Here is a 20982-nt window from a genome sequence, read left to right as displayed (position 1 = left end):
TAAGGGTTAAAGTATATTCAACACCTCAAAATATTTTTTCGAGTGTATCCAACATACTAAAATATTTTTTTTAGATGCGTCCAGTATCCAAAAATATTTTTTGATACATTCAGCACTAAAACAAAAAATATTTTAGGGTGCTAAATACACATGAAAAATACTTTGGATGCTGGATGCACCTCAACCCTAAATTTAATAACGTCACTGATCAATAGTATCAAAAAGCCTTCTTTCTTTGTCTAATTATAAATAAGACTAGAGAATTCCCTGTAAGAAATATACACACACACACTAATGCATTCTAAAAATATATCTAGCTATCACGGTGTCGAGTATTAATTAACATTTAGCAAAACTTAATTACTGGTTTATATCTTTGTGGATTGCCATATGCATGCTTTGTATTAATAGCTGTTTTGGTCTTATATGATTGAAGTTTCAGGCGCAAATGCCAGCCAAGATGTGCCTGCAGCCACTTCTGGTAGTGATTCAACCAAAAGAATCACGTATTTCGGTGTTGTTCTTGTAGCCTCTGCTTCATTGTTATTCATGAACTAAGTCGCTCCTTTTCTCTGCATAAATATAATTTCAGCATTGGATCAGAATCTGCTCGACAGTGGGCTTTGCTTCATAAATTTATTTCACACAGTGATTGTATATATATTATATTATATATGATTATCAAATAATAATAAAAAACTTTTATCTGTCTTGACACATTAAAAAAAAGTACACTACTGTCATTTTAGTCTCTTATTTTGCAACTGCATCCGAAGTACGTAGCTACGATTAATAATCCTTACAATCAATTACACAAGAATATTATTCTATCTTCTTGACAAGTTTTTAAGGTTATTAGCTTGATAAAACTGGCCTTTTATGTATAACTACTACTACCTTCGATCCTTAAATAAAAACTAAATAAGTAATTTGGAGATATTAAAAAACTTAATTAAGTTGGTTATTTATAACAAATATTTTTTGGCTTCCCTAAACTACCTTCTTTAATTATTTGCATTAAAACTACTCCTTAATAATAATATTTTAATACGTACAATCAATAGGAATATTTTAAAGGGAAAAGTTATAAATTTAGAAGACAAAATTGATTGATTGAAGTCTTTTTATTTATAATCAAATCTGACTCTTAACTAACTCTTACATTAAAGACTGAAGATAGTATTCGGAGGATTTATTAATAATTGTTATTTTGTTTTATCAAAATTTGCGAAACAAAGGCATGCACCCTAGACACACAGTCAACTCAACTGTGTGTTTGGAGGATAGCAAAGAGATTTTGACACTAAAATGTCAATACTTTCTTGAAAAAGGACTTCTCTTCTCGTTTAAATTTATATCTTGAAGTGAGATCGTAACATCTAAAACATGTGCTAGATACGTTACTTAAGAAAAACGTATTGTAGTGCTTGTGTGAAGACGAACATTTTCAGTTTGTGACTTTGTGTTGTCAGATTTATACTGAGAGATATTACAGAGTGATAATTGTGGTATTACCTTTAGTGCTTATTAATTTAAAAATTAGATAACTAATTTACTAACATAAAAAAATCAGTTAAGTTAATTAGTTATAACAAATGAGTATTATCTTTCTTAAAATAGTATTGTTAATTACGTACATTAAAATGAAAACCCTTTAACATGTGTAATAATGAGAACTAATTTAAAAAAAAAAAGGGATAAATATGGGAGAGATAAAGTGGATTAGATCTTATATATATATATATATATATGACTAATTTGAATCTTCAACTAACTCTTATATTTAAAACAAAAATTAATAATGCATATAAAGGGAAGTGAATTTGAAGTTCAAGCCACCACATGGGGAGACAAAAAGATATTCAGAAAATGGTACATGATGCGTTTGTAAGATTGCTTGAAAAGACCGGAAGCAATAATAAGTAGAATCAGAAAGATTTGCAGGCTCTATTATTTCCTTTCAACAATGTTCCACCTGGAGAGAGTGTCCAGCAATCTCTTATGAATATAATGAAGGTGCCACAGCAATATTGATGATCTTCCAATTCGATCTGGCGACAGATTTTGGAGATCCTTACTACTACCAAGAGAATTTCAAATGCTGTTACAACCTGAAATAGGTCTGGATCGGTACTTAATCAAAGTCGTTTTTAATGAGAAATTTGTATCTTTATAAATATGAGTACTTTTGTCATGTAAATGTTCTTACTATTAATATGTTTTTTTTCACAAGACTTAAGCACAGATTAAAATACCCCTGAATTTGTGACACATTTTTCCTAGGGCATTCACAGTTTTCACGTTACCATTTAGGTCAAATTCAAGCATTCTCAAATTCTAATTAAGAGTCTTTTATAATATTTGTTACATTCACACATATTCAAGATCTCAATGTTTAATTGGTCCGAGCTCCTTCCACTAAAATTAATACATCAACACGTTGTATTTATTTTTTCTAACTTAACCAAAAACAAGGTGATATAAAATATGGGCTTGTGATGCTTGGAACAACAACAATATTTTGATAGAATTTATCTTTCCCTCCCTCCCTCATTCTCTATATCATTAAATTTTATAGAATTTTTACTATTAAAATTTAATTTTAAAATCTTTTTACTAAAATCATAAATAAAAAATAAAAAATTTATAACAAAATATATTGTTTATAAATTATAAACAATATAATTTATTTCAAATTTTGTGATTGACAATATACTACTACTTCTAAGCCTTAATATAAGGGTTAATTGATTAATTTAAGTATATTAAAAAATTATTAAAATCAGTTATTTATAATAAATAAATATTGTTTTTCTTAAAATATCCTTGCTGATAATATGTATTAGCTAGAATTGCTATTTGATGAGATATATAACATGTGTAACTAATACAATGATTACTTTAAAAAAAAGAAGATAAATACGAGAATTAAAACAAATTAGGGTCTTATATTTAGAACCAAATTAAATGTTAGACTAACTCTCATATTAAATATTTATATTGCAACTTCTTAAATTTTTATATTATATGTATACATAAAGATGCAAAGATTATCATGTACTACTTCCCTTCCATATATATCAAGAGCTTGATAATTAATTTGGGAATATTAATATAATTATTTAAATGTATTATTTGTAATAAGTGTGTGCTGATTTCCCTAAATTATTTTTTAAAATATATTTATTGAAATTATCCCCTTATGAAATTAAAAAAAAAACTATAAATCTAACCTTTCAGGCAGCTCTTGCAAAAAACAATATTAAACCCAATGCAGCTATTTTGTGGTTATTATTATTTTTTCTGCCAGCGAATTCTTATTAATATTATTATCAAAAAAAAGACATAAAAAGAAATTAAAAATTATAATATTTCAATTCAGATACCTAAAATTACCTCCGGTCCTAATTATAAAAGCCAGCTGACTAATTTGAGGAGATTAAGGAAATATATTAAGTTAGTTATTTGTAATAAATAGGTGTTGTCTTTCATAAAATATTCTTGCTAATCAAGTTTATTAGCTAGAACTACTATTATTAGAGGGACTACCTTGAAAAAAATACATAAATATGAAAGACAAAGTGGATTAGAAATTTATAATTAAAATCAAAATAAAAGTCAAACAAAATCTTACGTTAAGAACTAGAGGTAATAGTACAAAAGCCTAATGAAGGAAGTGGCTTCTGATTTGATATTTTGTAAATATAGTCAAATAACTAAAATGTCATTGTATCATTTTTTTTTTTAAAAAAAATATCAAATTTATCATTATCAATATATTTTTTATCATTAACTGTTTAATATTTGTTATTATCACTTCACAACTTATTAATAAATAATTTGTCATTGTCGGTACATTTCTTATCATTTGTTATTCAGTACTTATCATTATCAATTCACAACTTGTTAATAAATATTTTAATATAAAGATATTTTTATCATTTAACTATATTTATAAAATAGTCGATGAGACATCACTTTGTTTCATGAAATGTTGAAGTCCTAGATCCTTGAATCAGAATATTACAATTCTAATTTCTTTTTAGTTCATTTCTCCTTATTATTATTAATTGGGCCGCAAGCTATTTTCCCGTAAACCCTCGGGGAGGAACCATAAGCCCGCTTTGCGTCGAAACGGCGGGAAATTCGTTCCGGATGACGGAGTCAAGATGGGATCAGTCTCCACTGGCAAATCGCTAGCCAGGCTTCGACGCGGCGGCGCCGGCGGGACATTATCTCATTTTCTCGCTACTAAGTGGGTTGCATACGCATCGCCGATTTCGTCCTCCTCCTATTCTTTCAGCTCCGCCGCTTCCGTTGCCTCTTCATCTGGTTTTCAACCATCGCCGCCTTCTTCTGAAATAGAAGGTATGTGCGCTGGTTCATCCGAGTGATTCTCTACATGCGCTTAACATTGCATTTTGCCATGCTGAGTTTGTTTGCTTGCAGAGCGTGTCAGAATTTTAAATTTCTTCGCTTATTGGTGCTTTTATTTGTGAAAGGGAAATCCTCTAGGTGGTCAAAATGGTTTCTATTCCTACCTGGAGCGATCACATTTGGTCTTGGAACTTGGCAGATTTTCAGAAGACAAGAGAAGGTGTGGACTCAGTAAACTTATAATCTCTTCTCTATCATGAAAATTTCAAGTTCATTTAGTTGTTTACTCGTTCTATGACTATCCGCAGCAACGTCATAGAAGTGAATGGTGATCTGATGTCTTGCATTGAATTCATGATTGTTCTAGTTTTACTTTTCAATCAGTAGTTCTAAAGCGAATGGCTTACAGATGTTAGAAGCTTGCAAAATGTTCAGAACTAACGGAGATGTAGAAAAAAAAGATGGAGTGTGTAGAAAAATTGTAAGTGGAATTTATACATAATTACATATTCCTACTCCATGTGTCAAACCGTTCTGTCACCCCAACGAGGCGCTTTAATTTGAAAGGATCCAAATTCGAACCAGGACAAGCATCGTATAGATAAGCTTGTGACCTAAGCATGGTTTTGGGGCTGACATTTTGTACGAATAATTATTGGTTGTTCGTTGGTCTGAAATTTTAGACTTATCTATGTATTGATTTATTCCAGCTCTCCATTTATAATTCAGGCCCTATAAATTGTAATTTCATCTGCACACACATCAGGAATATTCAGCTCAATGTCACATATTTATTCTGGTTCAAAGGGATTCATAGGCTCATGTTGTGGATTATGCCTTTTTCAGTTCAAATGTCTTGGAGGAATCCATTAAATGATACTATAAGTTTTGAACATTATATGTTTAAAAACTTGCTAAATATTACAGAATGGATTTCTGGATGAATACCTTCCACTTTTGAAGTTTAATTTTCACGAAGTTATAAGATTCCAGATTCCATGTCTTAATATTGGCTAAGCAAATTAGCAAACTGAAAATGAGTCTCCTCAACCATTGGTAATAGATAAAATGTTGGACTATCGAGAGAAGAGACTGCAGATGGAGCCTTTAAAATTCAGCAGTGCATCTCCATCTGCTGAAGAATTGGATTCTCTAGAATTCAGGAAGGCGGTCTGCAAAGGAGTTTATGATGATAAAAAATCAATCTTTGTGGGTCCACGTTCGAGAAGTATTTCAGGAGTGACTGAAAATGGCTACTATCTTATAACACCTCTTATGCCGGCTCCCAGTTGTCCAGACAGGTACGGCTTTTGTATTGTATATTTAACAAGTTGTTTGGTTTTTAAAATAGACTGGAATGGAAAGGAAATAAAATTTTAAAAAATGGTTTCATAGATGAGAAATATCGTCTGTACCTCTGGGAAAAAAAATTTAATGGGAAAGTAACTGATCACAAAATCTTTACAAAATTGATAAATATTGATTATTGAAACGCACGCTCACATAGCATTTAGCTGTACTTTTAAATTGAAGTAAAATGTTGCTGATTCTGCTCAATGGGTAGGTTTGGACTTCTAGAACAGTTCGATTTTAAAAATATGGTAATTTTACACAATACCTTATAATGGATCGTGTGCTAATCAGCACCATTACAGCATGGATTAGAATGCAAATATAACTTAACTAATGGACAGGTTTAGGAAATTGGTATTATTGATAATCTGGATTCCCATGCCTTTGTAATCATATCATCATATATGGAGAATTCTCACGCGAAAAATATTTAAATTTGACTGTTCATATAAGAAGTACAATAACTAACTTTTCTTTAGACTATAACATTTTTGAAACATGTGGTTGCAAATTGCACTTATCCTGAATAACCTTTAAGCTTTTGCTTCTATTGAAAAATTATTCAGATAATTAGATTTGTCTTCTTGTTCTCATTTCATCAACAAGAAACATGCATGCAAACCCACTGTCCCAGTTTAAATGTCTTCAATCTTTTCTAGCACCTGAACTGTAATTCATAATATTTGATGAGGCTTTATTTGTCAGCCGTAGTTTCATTGACAACCTGTCCATATTAAGATATTTTTATTTCGGCAAAGAAGAATCGATCATTTCTTTGTCTTGCTACCTACTGTATTCATTGAAGTGATTCTATTTTTGTACGTTGTTTAATTTTCTTTCAGCGTGAGTTTTCCAGTAATAGTCAACAGAGGATGGGTTCCACGCAGTTGGAGAGATAAGTTTGTTGAAGCTTCTCAAGATGGTGAGCAGTCTTCAGAACGACTCCCCTCTCCATCGCAGGCTGGTGGAACAAAATCCTGGTGGAGATTTTGGTCTAGAAAACCTGATATCACTGAGGTGTTGTCATCATTCTGGATCTAGATCATCTTTTGTTACATGACAGTATCTTAGGAATGAGAAAGACAATATTTTTGGAGAATTATGCCTAAGGACCAAATTTAGAAATCTTATTCATTATATTACTAAGGATCACTAATTGTAAATACTCATTTCCACCTGTAAATTAGTGTTGTTCGAGTTGTATTTCATCATGTGAATGGTAAATATTTGTAGTTTGATTGGTAAATGTGCATTACGTGACTGATAAATTTGAAGGTCTTCTTAATAATTAATTTGTGAATTTGGTCATTCAGTGTAATTCTTCCTAATATTTTAAAACTGAACTTTAAATGTTTTGTTTTATGCCTTCTCCACTCTCCTCCCATAACTGTCCTGTTACCTGATATGACTTGAATTGCTGCACGCCATGTATTGTTTGGTGCAACATGCAGGATCATTCCCCTCCTGTCACACCCGTAGAAGTAATCGGAGTAGTTCGTGAAAGTGAGAAACCAAGTATTTTTGTTCCAGCAAATGATCCTGAGTCTTCCCAATGGTTCTATGTTGATGTTCCAGGCATTGCCCGTGCTTGTGGACTCCCAGAAAACACTATCTATCTTGAAGATATTAATGAAAATATCAATCCAAGTAATCCTTACCCTATCCCAAAGGATGTCAACACTTTGATTCGAAGTTCAGTCATGCCTAGAGACCACCTCAATTATACAATGACATGGTATGCAACATTTTTCTCTTTGCCGAATGGATGAATTCGTTGTGTTTAATTGAAGTTTATTGCTCTGACGATATTGAAGTTAACCATTGTTTTAATGTTGGTGCCTTTCCTTGTTTTACTTAAGCCGATGATTGCTTTTTTGGGGTTGACTATAGCATCAGTTATAGTACTGGCTTTTATAATCTTGGCAGACAAGATCGTAGGTTGTTTTGAATTGACAACGAAATATTATGTAATTGAAATTAGCTAAGTTAAAATTGGGTATCAGTAGTAGTATCCTGCTGAATCGCTGCTAAGGAATTTTTGTATTGTCAAGGTTGTGTAGATTGTTAGTGATCTTAACTGGAGCATTATCAGCTGTTAAATTTGGTCTGAAACCAAAAAGTGAAGAAAGTATGCCTGTGCAGTAAGAAATCCTTTGGCACTCTTTAGGAGGACCCTGATAGGAAGAATAGAAATTGTGCCATGCAAAGCTTGTATCTCTCATTCTTTTTGGTTTTTCTCTTGGTTTAAAACATCATTGCTAGGAAGCAGGGTGTGCATCTTCCATTGGAAGATCAAGCCTTATGGTTTTTCAGTGATTAGTCAAGCAGTATAGCAGATCATGGCATTATTGTTATTTCCCTTCGGACTTGTTTTCTTTCCTGTCGTGTGCTCTTCTTAAGCCACCATATTATACATCATCTAGTATTGCTTCAGATTTTTCTTCGAATAAAAATTGCTTTGGGGAACACTTCCGCCAAAAAGGGGTCTCAAGATAGTAAAACCTTTTCTGTTGGTATTAATTCTGCTTGAATTTAATTATGTCTAAATTGCAGTTAACCTAATTTGTTAGCAAGCGTACTGCTTCCAATAATGAGCGGCTGATTAGTACACAGATTAGAATTTCATTAGTTTAAACTGCGGTAACTAACAATAATGGAATCAATATCTGAAATTCGGATATTGAAGGTGTGGCCATAGGAAAAATACTTGTTCTGTGAAGTATTGGACAATGGGTTGAGTTTTCAGAAGTTGAATTTTAGCACATAGTTCTAAGAAGTTCCATCCTTCCATTTTAAGCATTTAGAACTCTATCACTGAACATAATTTCAAGCCGCTTTGTGTGCTCCATTTTTTCCCCTTGCCTCTAGGCCATAACAATTTCCTGTGTTGATTTTATTCTTCTCTGCCTGGGATGGCTGTATTTCCTTTTATCTCTGGGTTTCACCTAATTGTGAGTTTTAATTTATAACGGAATTAAAAATTTTGACACAAAGAAATAGCTTGGAAGTAAGAGACAGTTGAAACGTCTCCGCTAAACTAAATCTCTTGTTATGAAATCCCTTAATGTCTTTGACTCTGTCATTTCCGTTGTCATCTTTTAATTTTATTTTTATTATTATTATTTATTATTATTATTATTATTTATAGTTTCAGAAGTATGACAGTGTTTGGTTTTATCTGACATGTAATGGAGTTTTTCTCTTTGTCATGCATCTCATGACACAAATCTTTAGGATTTTTTTCCCTTGTGCTTGCTGTGTTCTGTGATCACATGGGAATTTTTATATCCGTTCTGGTGAGGCATTCTCATTAGAATGTAGGGGTCCAAAGTACCTTCTAACCATTATAATTTTTTTTCTCTGGATGGGGGAGCAGGTATTCTCTTTCTGCAGCTGTTACATTTATGGCATTTAAGAGACTGAGGCAGAAAAATAAGCGGAGATAACAAAATCGTCACTGCGCATTTCCCAGTAATATGGCATGGTGCATACATCTCCATTCATGTTTTCGCGCTTAAAGTCAGATCTTAACTGAACGGGAATTATTTCCATCTAAGTTCGGTTCAAATGATATCTTCTCAGCCTAGGGTATGGCTCTCGCCCTAAATGATGATAAGATTATGTTTCTTGACACTTATGTTTTACTTAACGATGAGGTGGATGGCGATTAAATTGTTCAGCGGCAACCAAGCCAATTTTCCATCTGAAAATAAAGTATTGTTACTTGTTTTGAGAGGACAAAGTATTAAAAGTAGGAGGTAGCTGAGGAAGTGAGTAGTTGAATCAGTCCCAATCTCAATACTTGATGTTCAATTTTTTTTTCCTATTAAGTTTTGTTCAAACTGAGCTCTTAACATGTCCAGGGTTTGTCAATGGTCATTTTTGGCCATTCCCCTTGCCAGCTGAGTTCAGTGACCTATTTGTGCTGTGCTTACATGATTATGTTTTGTTTTCCCCGTTGGCATGGGATATCATTCTTGTTTCATTGGCTGTGCCTGTCCTTCATTGATGTGGGAATTTTAATTGAGCAGGCTTCGTATGGCACTGCTAAGAGGCGGAAAATTTTATAGGTAATTTTGGAACATTCCAAAAAACATACTTTCATTTTAAGTTGAATCTTCGGTAGCGGTAGAAGTGTAAATTCTGTGGCATGAATCATAGCTAAAGATCTTAAATTTAATGGGAAAATTCACAGGAAAGAAATAGTCACCAAGAAAATTACCGAGAACTCATTATCACATGCTGCTGGCTTATAAAACTTCTATAATTATACTCTTAGATTGAAATGTATCCAGCATCTTGAATTATATTTCCCAGTACATCCAGTCCTGCATTCTAAATTATTTTGAAGCATAAAATTACATTAAAAAATATTTTAAGATACTGAATCTACCTGAAAAAATAATTTATAGTGCTAGAAAATATTTTAGGCACGTTAGAAAATGCTTTCAGCACTCTTCCTTAAAATCTCATAATTATTTACCCCACATTAATTTGCACTGTTGGTCATCGTCCGTTATTTATTTTCAGCATATTGCTGATTTCAACCATAATCGATTTTAACAAGTTTCCAGGACAAATGGTTACTTCTAAGTTAACATAACTCTATCCGCGCTTAAACTCCATTGGATGCAGCCACCCCCAGCTTATGTGACAAAAATGTAGCAGGGTATAAATAAATATCAAAGATCAAAACTCTGCTTTTTTTTTTTGTAAAAACATATAATGGGATCATCAAAATAACTTGGATCCTTGCACGCAGGGCTGTGCAAAAAAAACCCAAAACCTGGTTTGCTCGGTCTGACCGCAACAACCCGGTCCCCCCTGGTCTGAAAAAAGCTGCCTGGAAAAAAAGAAAAAAAAAAAGACTAGGCCAATCGGGTTAGACTAGAAAACCGGGCAAGATTGAGTTTAGGACTAATGCTTCGAACCATTTGGTCTGACCTGGTCCAGGTAGAATTTTTTTTTTTTTTGCCCTCCTTATTTTTTCACCTATGCCATGATTCCTTTCTATCCTCCTCTTCCTTTGGCCTCCTCTTCCTTCAACTTGTCGCCGCTATTCCTCTTGACTATCGATCTTCCCTCTACTCTCATCTCTCCATATTCACTCAAACTTCGGTGTTAGCGTCAACTTCGCCTCTTTTGTACCCTACATTTCCACTTAGGCTCTAGTGTCGCTACTTGTTAGTCTTTCCCATTCTCCACTTAAGTTTTGGCGTTTCAGCTTCTTCACTCTCTTGGTGATAATTGACCCCATCCTTCTCCATTTTCACTTATAAGTTCAAATTTCACATAGATTTCATATTCATTTTTCAAGTTATCAGACTTTGATTATATCTTGGATAATTTTCATGCTCTTCTATGATAGGTCTGTAGGGGTGGTTTTTGAGACTAAACTCCATTGTTGGTGGTGGTGGAAGAGAGTGAGTGTTGGGAGAAGGGAAGATGAAGATGGGTTCGAAATAGTTTGATGATTGTTGTTCCGTGAACTTGAAGATGGGTTCTTGAGTGTTCACTATTCACCATTCAAATTAGGGAAAAAGGATGAGGGCGTGATGCGCAGAGAAGGAAAAAATTGCATTTTAAAGTATATATTTTTATCAAAAAATTTAAAGTTTTTAAATTTTAAAGGAAAAAATTCACCATTCAAAAAATATTTTTATCAAACCATTTTATTTTATTAGAATATAATATGGAAAAATCGGAAAAGAAAATGGGTCTACGCCTTTGTATGTATGAGGGGAAAAAATGACAGCCCAGATCCAAATCCAGAGTTTTTTGTATAATCCTTTTTTTTTTAAAGGAAGGAGCAAAGTTTGGTGGACTGGTCGAGTAACCCGACAGACCAAGTCCAACCCGGTCTTGGTCTCGAGTTCTTCAATCAGACTGGACAGGACCTTAGACCAAATATTTCAACCTGGTCATTTTTCAATCAGACTTCAGACTGATGCCAAACCAAGTCTTTGAGCAGCCCTGCTTGCACCTTAGGACATAGGAGTGATAAATGTTAAGCACGAGAGGCGGCAGCTAGATCCCTCAAAATATAAAGAATACTAGACTCAGTTACCACGAAAATAAAGAACCCGAGTACAGGAAAAAATTACAAATAGCTGGTAATTAGGGATGTACTTCTTGCTCGCCAAATTAGAGGCCAATATTCAAAGAAACAATTGTAACATTCCACAAAGATTGCGATCTTCCTCTTCAATAAATTGGACCAAAAGGAGAGGGGAAGAGGTTAAAGAGCAAGACAAAAATTTGCTGTTTGTACTGTACAACTCTGTACACTGCAATAAATCAAAGAATGACAGCTACGCAGATACAAATTAAAGAATAAAAGGAAAGCAAGCTAGGATCAACTCAACACACCAAGCAACCAACCAAAACATTCAACTTACAGAAAAAGCAAAAAGAAAACTGAAATCAAAAGAATGAAATGAATATGAAACAACAATAAGCAAAAAAGCTTTATGATGTACATCTTACTACCAAAGTAGAGCCCATTTTTTCTCCATGGATTGCCTTCAACAACGACACAAACTTCAACAAATTATCTCTAGAGAACCACTGAAGCTTCAATTTAATAGATCTTGAAATCTGATTTCTGTCATTCACAACATGAAGGTTAGCGTGGGTAGATTGGTGGAATTCTGACATTAGACGTTCCAGAACTAATGTCACGCAGAAGCGCTCTTTAACATCAATAACCTGGAATTAGTCAACATTATGTCATTAAATCATAAATTCCCAGAAAAATGATAGAAGAGTAAGAAGAAAGAACAGGGAAAACACCATACCAAGGAGAGGCGTGACCACGGATGGAGCCAGAAAAAAGTACAGGGGAAAAATCAGAGTTTCTAAATATTTTGACTATAATTTTTTGGGGACAACAGTGTAACATAAGCCTATATATATAGATAGGCCAACAAATTTTTGGGGGGGTTGCCAGTACCTAGCTCCATCCTTGGGTGTGACCAAAGGAAGATGTTTCTTTTTTTTTTTTTCTATTTCATTTCCTTTCCCTTTTTTTCCAAATAAAGTACTTAACATTTCATTTTATGCTCGTTTTCTGCCCTGAGAATAAGCCCCAAGACATCAAGAATTCAAACCCGGTAGATGTGTGCATTTTAGTGGGTATTTTCTACGTTAAGAACTTCTAAAAGAAAGGCACATGCCTAAATAAATTCAAGGATATTGTGAATTTTAAATCAATTTCACTCCCGAAGCCTACAAAGGCCTCCTGCAATGTCCATAAATTGCTATCTGCAGTAAGTTTTATTACTGAAGCAAATTTGTATACCTGAAGAATGACCTAATTTAAACATGCCAATTTACCAGTTTGACTGAAGAATAAGGGAGATAGAGGGAAAAAAGAAGTGCTGACATTTACCCCACTCAGACAAAGATTCAAAGCACTTATAAATGTAGCCAATACTGTTAAGGAATAACAGAACTTACTGCCTCACAAATGTCAGTAATTAGGCAACAAGAGTCAATTCTGAAATACGGTGATAGAGATGAATCTGAGGAAAATAAGCAGAATTGGGTCACATCCTCAATGCACAAAAGCACATATCCCCCAGTCACAAACAGTGATCTTGAAAGCCATGATTCGTCTGAAGGATAAACAAGTAACAAAAGGTCACCTACTCACCTTTACGTTTGTACACTAATAAGCATGTTTTTACATTGAATTTTTCCATTTGAAGTGACACCATAAGTTTAAACAAATATTTTCAGATCTTGTACTGGTACCACTAAAAACCCGCATAGTATCTAATACCTTTGAGAGGCATTGCTTATATAGCACTCGGAGAACCATGGTTTACCTTACCATAACCATGCACTCACAGTAAATCAATTCCCGCAAGGATATTATTAACACAGTAGTTTATAACGAGAGTGAAGCATTGCTCTAGACAGACATCTAAAAACACAATCTATTTCTCAAATCGGTGTTTTAAACTAGCTTCTAGAAAGTTCCCTTAACATCAGTTTTTAGAGTTCTAGATAAGTTAGTCTTCTGGAAGTTTGGGGTTAAAGTTAACAATATAAAAACCAATAAAGATATACATTGCCAGTAGCATAAAAAGAAAACAAAGCTATAATTTGAAAAGCTTGGAAAAGTAAGCATACCTTTGCCGTTGTTACAACAAGCAAGCACCATTGCATACTGATAAATGCTCAAATTGGAACCACCACATATCTGGTTGTCAAACAATTCAACCTGAACCTGCTCCAAACTGCCATTTATATTTCCAAAACCCAACTCTATATTAAAGCAGGAAAATAATTGACACCAAAAAAAAAAAAAAGGTAAAATCTATAGCACATCTTTCAGTGAAATCCAAATTAATTCAATACAAATTTGTGTACAAAGTTTTTATTTCAGTTATTTGGACAAAAATATAGGCACACAATCTCAGGTTCGGCGCCAAAAGGTATAGGGCACTACATATATCACCTTCTCATTGAGCATCTATCATTTTCTTCACAAGAACCAGAAAGTTGCAAGGTCTCTAGTAGCTCTCTTGACCTCTGTATGCTCCTTGTAATGAAAAGGTATGTTTCACCACTTTCAAAATTCACCCTGCCAAATCAGTAACATACACTTCAAATGCCATACATTTAAAAAAAATGAACAGTTCTTTAGTTCTTTTGAGCACACAAAGTCACAAACCTTAACACCTGAAGTCCCATCCCAACAAGCACCTCACAAACTTCTTCTGCCTTGTGGCAACTCAATAAACTCAGATGACTTCCTGAACAGCATCAAAAAATGCAGTGCTTAATTGTCTAAGCATGTGAAATATGGATGAGATGTTGATTTTACTAATTTTATGGAAGGTCTGATATGCAGAGAAATGGAATTTGGACTTCTACGTTTAACTCCACTCAACTCCTGTGCCTCAACTAAATCTCCTCCTTAAGAAATCTGAACATGCTTTTAAAGTCTCTAAAGACATTCGAATGAAGATGTGAACTCAAATTGAAGTTCCTCCGCTGAAAAAAGAGAAGGTGCTCAGCCTAACCTGACTCGTCATCAGCATCGGTGATTAGTAGCAAATAGAGCTTCAAATGGCTGCTAAGTATCACTGCAACTTCCCTACACCGGAACAAAGTAACATTACACATGCTATCATGGGAAATCATGCTCTGAAACCATGATGTTCGCAACAACCATGGTTGGAAATTGAATATGAAATGTCAATATAAAATATAAAATCAGTATCAAGTCACACTATCCATAAGCTACAAATAGTAAAACTCATTCTTCAAACTCGGATCAATGCACAAAACCCATACCTGGTTAACATGAAAAGATGACATATATTTTATTAGCAAAAGAATAAATAAGTTACAAGGGTAAACGAATATTGTGGCTACTTAGCAGGTAAAAAGAGTGTTCTCCAAATCCAGTAAAACATGAACAGCTCATGTTTAAAAAGAATGAGATGCCTAATAGATAGAGAGTAGAATGAATAAATATGAGAAATAGTCGGCCAACATCCTATGGAAAGCACATACTTACATACATACATACATAGCGTATTACAGTATAGTTGATGAAGGTTACCTTTCCTGGTAGGTAGAATCCCTCTGAAGGACAGAATTACAGCATACACAACGGCTACAAATTTCATGAGCTTCTGAATCAGCAATATGTGTATTGAAATAAGTAACAATCACATCATTGCCAACTTGGGTAGACAACTCAGAAGCATCATCAGCAGGAAGTATTCTCTTGAAATTTGCAAACGTTTGATCCTTTCCCACAATTTCAGAGCCTCTGCATGAGAAACTAGCTTACTTTGCTCTTGTTTAAATTCACTTTCATAATGACATGCATTGTCTGAACTCTCTTCTAAGATTGAAATAAATCTTTTCTTGGCTTTCTTTCTGTTTTTTCTAAGCCCTAGCAGATCAGCATGTTGGTTAACAAAACAAGCACTCTCACTGCTGTCAGCACCAGCAGCAAAATCGCTGGAACATTGTTTAGAAGTTTGATCAGCAGAAAAATCAGACGAATGAATGCCATTCTCTCTTCCAGGGCTTTGATAATTAAGAATGTCCTTGGGTAGATTTAGTGATATACGCTCATTAACACCCCTGGTCACATAGTCCTTATTACAGAAATTATCAATTTCAAGCACTGATTGATCATATCCAGAGTAGTCAACTTCACTACAGCTAGTGTTGCTATCCGAAGATGCTACTGAAAAGGAGCCTGCAGAGAGCTGCAAAATTTCCTCCACCAAGTTTTGCCGACGTTGAAGGAGGTCTTCTTGAAAGTGAGGAGGAGATGAGGGGCAAACAGATGAGTGAGTTCCAGATATGTCATCAATTGTTGTCAGTGGCGATAAGTCACCTTTTTCAGCCATTCTATGTGCTTCTTGATTAGTATAGGTATCAAAATGGGAACCTCTAGAGCGTGAGAATGCACTACTAATCCCTTTCAAGGAATGAGATTTAAATGGTCCTGATCCACTCCCCCTAAGTCATTAAGAGAAGCCCCACTAGCATTACCAAGCAAACCTCTACTTTCAAAGTAATGCTGACTAAGAACACTAGCAGAAGTATCTACAAAAGAACTATCAGACTCTACAATATTCAAACTACTTTCATCTCCAGAGGCTAGAACAGAGTCAGAGGCATATCTTGAGACTTCAACTGTTTGCCCCTGGTCTGGCCTCCTTTTTATATTCTCTCTCCGAGGATGCAATTTAGGTTTTCCTTCTTTGCTGCTTTCCACAAATCTACCAGAATCAATATCCATCCACTCCTTAAATTCCCGCAACCAAAGAATAGAACGCTCTTTCTTCATATGCTCAACTTTATTCATTAAATCCACTATTTCAGCTTCACCATCAGATAAATCACAATCATCTCGACTTCGAGCATCATTCCCACATGACACAGACTCCTCGTCAGACAATATGCTAGTGATATCCTCTTCATTCTCAATACAGGCAAGACGTGAAGCTTTCCTCTGCTTGTTCAAAAAAAACAGAAAGAAAAAGGAAAACCGTAATAAAGTGGAATGTTCATCTCCATATAGGCCAAAACTGATATTAATTATTTTTCAAAAGAAAATGAGACACATATCCCATAAAACTGATCTCTCAAGTCTCACCTTCATTTTAGAAACGTGAGCATTTAGCACCAAGCTTAAAATGAAATAAAAACTTGAGTTGACAATTTTCATTTATACAAATATAGAATCATATTGCCCAAAGAAATACACAAACAAATTCACTATTTACCTACCCTTCTATTTAATGTTTCCTGCTCTGCATCCTCATCTTTTGCAGGCAAATAAACCCCAAAGCTGGAAGGTCTCCTATGCTTGCTGGCAATAATTAGTCGTCTCTTCCAATAATCTTTGGTATTAATTTCCTTGTCATCTAATTTCAGCTAATCAGCACATAAAAGAACAGATTGAAATTTAATGAGAATAAAGCCAGTAGGTGAATATGCTCAAGTACAGAAATACTTCAAGCATCACAAGTTAATAATAACTAAAGAAGAAACCATGAGTAGAAAAAAAATTCCAAAATGAAATATTACATGAAACAGATAAGACAGATAGACACTTTAACATGTATGCTTATTACTTGCGTATACTCAAACCATAACTTACTTTTTCAGGGAAGGTGAAGAAGCTGAATACTTGTGCCCTATACCATCGAGCACAGCACAAAGGATTTCCTTCCAGCCACAAGCTTTGAAGAACCGGAAGCCCAGTGAGGAACTGTAGCTCTGAAAAATTGGAAATAATATTGTAGGAAACGTCAAGTCCTTCAAGTGACTTCAACTTCTCAATCCCACGCAAAGTAGTTAGTGCATTGTTTCTCAAGACTAGTTTAACAATATGAAAGGAAACCTGAATGATCCAACAAAAATGGTATGAGCCCAGAGCCAATCCCCAAATAAAGGGTATGCATTAAAAGCAAAGGTTAAAGAATTTCTCCAACAAATTTCTTCCAACAGGAAGCAATATAAGTAAATGTCTAGCAGAACTAACATACTTTATAATTTAACAGGTCTTTTAAGTTGTTTCATATCCATCTCCAAGAACGATAGTCTTGGACCAACAGTCTTCTATTTTCAAACCCCAAACATCAACATATATTCCATCAATACTGTATCCACAATAATATTATCTTAAGAAAACCTAGTTGTTCTTTACATGCACAGTGAAATTACAAGTGATATCATTACTTTCAACATCCAGAAACCCGATCAAATTGCGGAATTGAAAGAAGATTCTCAAAATAAATATAGCCGGGGAACATTTTGTTCACTCAAAAGATCCGACAGAAGTAATGACCCAACAAAAAGAGCTAATCAAAATGGAAAGACTAGCACCATTTCTACTCTACTGTGTGGTGGCATGTTCAAATCCACTCCATGTATGCTTATACCCAATGTGATCAACATGGAAACAAAGGATATATCATACAACCCTTCCAGTAATTTCCTTTTTCCCACTGTAATGATATTCTGAATTCATGGTGCATTTGCAAGTTTTATTTTTCCAACTCAGCAAGATTGAAAGCCCGTCATCGTGCCAGTACGCAATCAGGTTGACCCCTGAATACTCTCAATAACATCCAATGGCAGACCAATCCCACTTTGTTCAACCTTTTCCACGTCCTAAGAGATTCATAATTTCTCAACTAGATTATCCATCATGAGGTTGACAGCAGCTCAACCTCATTATGAAATAGAGAAACACATCCCCAAGTTAGAGCATCAAATTGAATAAAACTTTCCTGGGAAGATATCTAAATTCCATCAGTTGAAAACAACTTGACTCTCCCCGCCCCAACGATTAAACAAAAAACAGAGGAATTACAAGGGTCCTGTTGAAGTTGCCGACGATGAATGTTTGCTGTTAAGTTTCAAATACGATTAAACGAAAAGTAAAACTAAAAACGCCCTCAGGTTACCATAATACTAAAACATTTCACCATTCACTTTCATACCTATATCCTATAGAAAAACAAGATATTAATATTTATAACGAGCACCAGACTGCCTTCCACAGAAACCACGCATAGATTTCTCCATGCAATCATCAAGAAAATAAATATTTTCACCAAGTACCTCATTGAAAGGCGCAATTGTTCTCAGGTGATTGAAACCAAGGTCCAAGTGCTTCAATTTTGTACACTTACGAAGATTATCTACCTTAGCAAACTTGTTCCTGCTAAGGTCAAGCGTTTCAACTGCAGGAAGAAGCTGCAAAGACTCATCCATGAGAACCAAACCATTGCATGCACAAGAGACAAACGACAACCGGTTCCACTGCGGAGAATTCTTAATTTCCGCTATCCTGCTTGCAAATATATGCCGCAGCGCATCCTAGCATATAGGAAATTCCAACATTCAATCCACTACGACGAAAAGAAATTACACATAATGAGATAATTATCAACTTTCTAACGCAGAAGCACTTGAAATGGGAAACAAGTACACTTTACAAGTAATAGCCATGAAAATAGTCTATGCTTCATAGAATTCAGAACGGGGGGCGGGGCAGAGAAATGAGCAAGCAAACCGTGGAATTATGACAAATGATTTTCTCGAGTGTGTGCCTTAGCTCAAGCAACCCTTTAGCCGCCGAAGTGGACAAGTCACTTCCCCGGAGCTCCAACACTTTCAACCGCCCAAAAGACAAGAAAGACAAGGGCGTGGGATCCCTGGCAGGCGGTGGCAAGACAGAAACAACTTTCAGCGAGGTAAGAAGGCGAAGAATCCGACGGAGTTGCTCCAGAGCGCGGTGATCACCGAGGTCGGAGACATAAGCTCGCAAATAGTCAACAGGTGCCCCGGCAAGAAGGCTCTCAACCTCATGCAAGGCCTCAAGCCTAGATTGAACATAGTGAAGCCCAGCGGGGTTAAGCTTCAACACCAGAGTTCCTTCAATCAGAGGACCAGCTTGTTCGTCCACGAACTTCACCAACTTCTCCAGGTACCGATCTCCAGTTGCAATCGCCATTTCAATACAGAGAGGAGTCAATCCAATCCCTTGAGACCTCAAGGTCGAATCAGGGTTTTGGGATAGAAAACAGAACCCGCCAACTCCATGGGAAAGACTTGTGCAAAGTGAAACATAGACAAAAAGAGAGAGATGCAGAAGAACGGATGGAAATAACTACGCAGAGAGAACAGAGAACTCTAGAGGCGAAAGAATTTCACAACAAAAATGGGAGGAGTGAGAGAAAAAATGGTGGTTTGGGAGGGATCGACGAAAAGGAAGAAACGGCCATGGGTACGGCTTTTGAGGGTGATAGAGAAAGAGAGAGGCTAGGGATGTGATGTAATGTAACGTAATCATTAAGTCAAGCAGAGGGCATCTCATCAAAGATTCAAGATCATCATCATCATCAGGAATTAGCCAATTGATGGGAGACCTCATTGTAACAGTGAATATTTTTATTTCTATAATTAAAATTGGTTAGTGCTCTGAATCTATTAACAACAACAAGTTATTTTCAGTGTATTTTATATAAATTAAAAAAATCTTACATTTTATTATTCTGATTTAAAATTTAATAATTTTTTATTTTATGTTTTTTAATATACATTATTTTTAATACAAGCAAAATTAACATAATAATAAATAAGAAATAAAATTAGATATTTATATAAAAGAATTTTTTGATATCCTATAAATAGGATAAAAAATATTTTGCCTAAATAGTACAGAGGAGTAAATCTTTCAAACATAAAATTAAGAATTCAAGAATTGTGGTAAAGGACACGTGGCAAGCATGCATTCTCCTAAGTGCCCATACGCCGCATGTTCACTTTCTTTACTCCCGAGGACAGGTACCATATAATCTTTCTAGCCATCAACGTACAAGTCTATTGTTACAAATAGAAAAATAAAAATTATAAAATACGATGCGTATAATATAATAAACTAATCATCTTTTTTGGCAGGCAAAATAAGCCAATCATTTTATACACCATAATTTGAAATAAAAATATGCACAACATATTATATTTCTTCTTTAATTTTGTAACATGGGCATCAAACTAAATTTTGCGATGAAACTAGATTTCTTTCTATATTATGATGTATGAGTTGGACAATAAATTAAAAACTACTAACATTTAGCTTAGAAATGTGTAAAAAATCGAAGAAATTAAACTACGATGGCACGAAATCTATTTATGGCTTATAAATACTTCAATTTTATAGGTTTTATATTATGTATTAATATTGATGTTATGTTGACC

At 34.6% G+C, this 20982-nt stretch overlaps 2 protein-coding genes and 1 pseudogene across 2 annotated transcripts; 2 read left to right on the top strand and 1 right to left on the bottom strand.

Moving 5' to 3' along the window:
* The first annotated feature begins 4115 nt into the window (after positions 1-4115).
* LOC114760382 (uncharacterized) lies at positions 4116-5394 on the top strand. Its single transcript, XM_028949640.1, has 4 exons — positions 4116-4368; positions 4503-4597; positions 4787-4858; positions 5305-5394. The coding sequence occupies exons 1-4, from the start codon at positions 4170-4172 to the stop codon at positions 5392-5394; spliced, it is 456 nt and encodes a 151-aa protein (XP_028805473.1). The 5' UTR covers positions 4116-4169.
* Positions 5395-5440: 46 nt separating this feature from the next.
* Positions 5441-9715, top strand: LOC114760380 (surfeit locus protein 1-like). The gene is made up of 4 exons (XM_028949637.1): positions 5441-5678; positions 6573-6747; positions 7182-7465; positions 9107-9715. Exons 1-4 carry the CDS (start codon positions 5446-5448, stop codon positions 9174-9176), a joined length of 762 nt encoding a protein of 253 aa, XP_028805470.1. The 5' UTR covers positions 5441-5445; the 3' UTR covers positions 9177-9715.
* A 2193-nt stretch (positions 9716-11908) lies between these two features.
* On the bottom strand, positions 11909-20003 carry LOC114760387 (uncharacterized; annotated as a pseudogene).
* Positions 20004-20982: the final 979 nt, after the last annotated feature.

The sequence above is a fragment of the Neltuma alba genome, unplaced genomic scaffold, assembly GCF_004799145.2.
Source record: "Neltuma alba isolate B1F8T4 unplaced genomic scaffold, ASM479914v2 tig00010972_pilon, whole genome shotgun sequence".
NCBI classification, from domain to species: domain Eukaryota; kingdom Viridiplantae; phylum Streptophyta; class Magnoliopsida; order Fabales; family Fabaceae; genus Neltuma; species Neltuma alba.
This window is presented reverse-complemented; position numbering and strand designations above follow the sequence as displayed.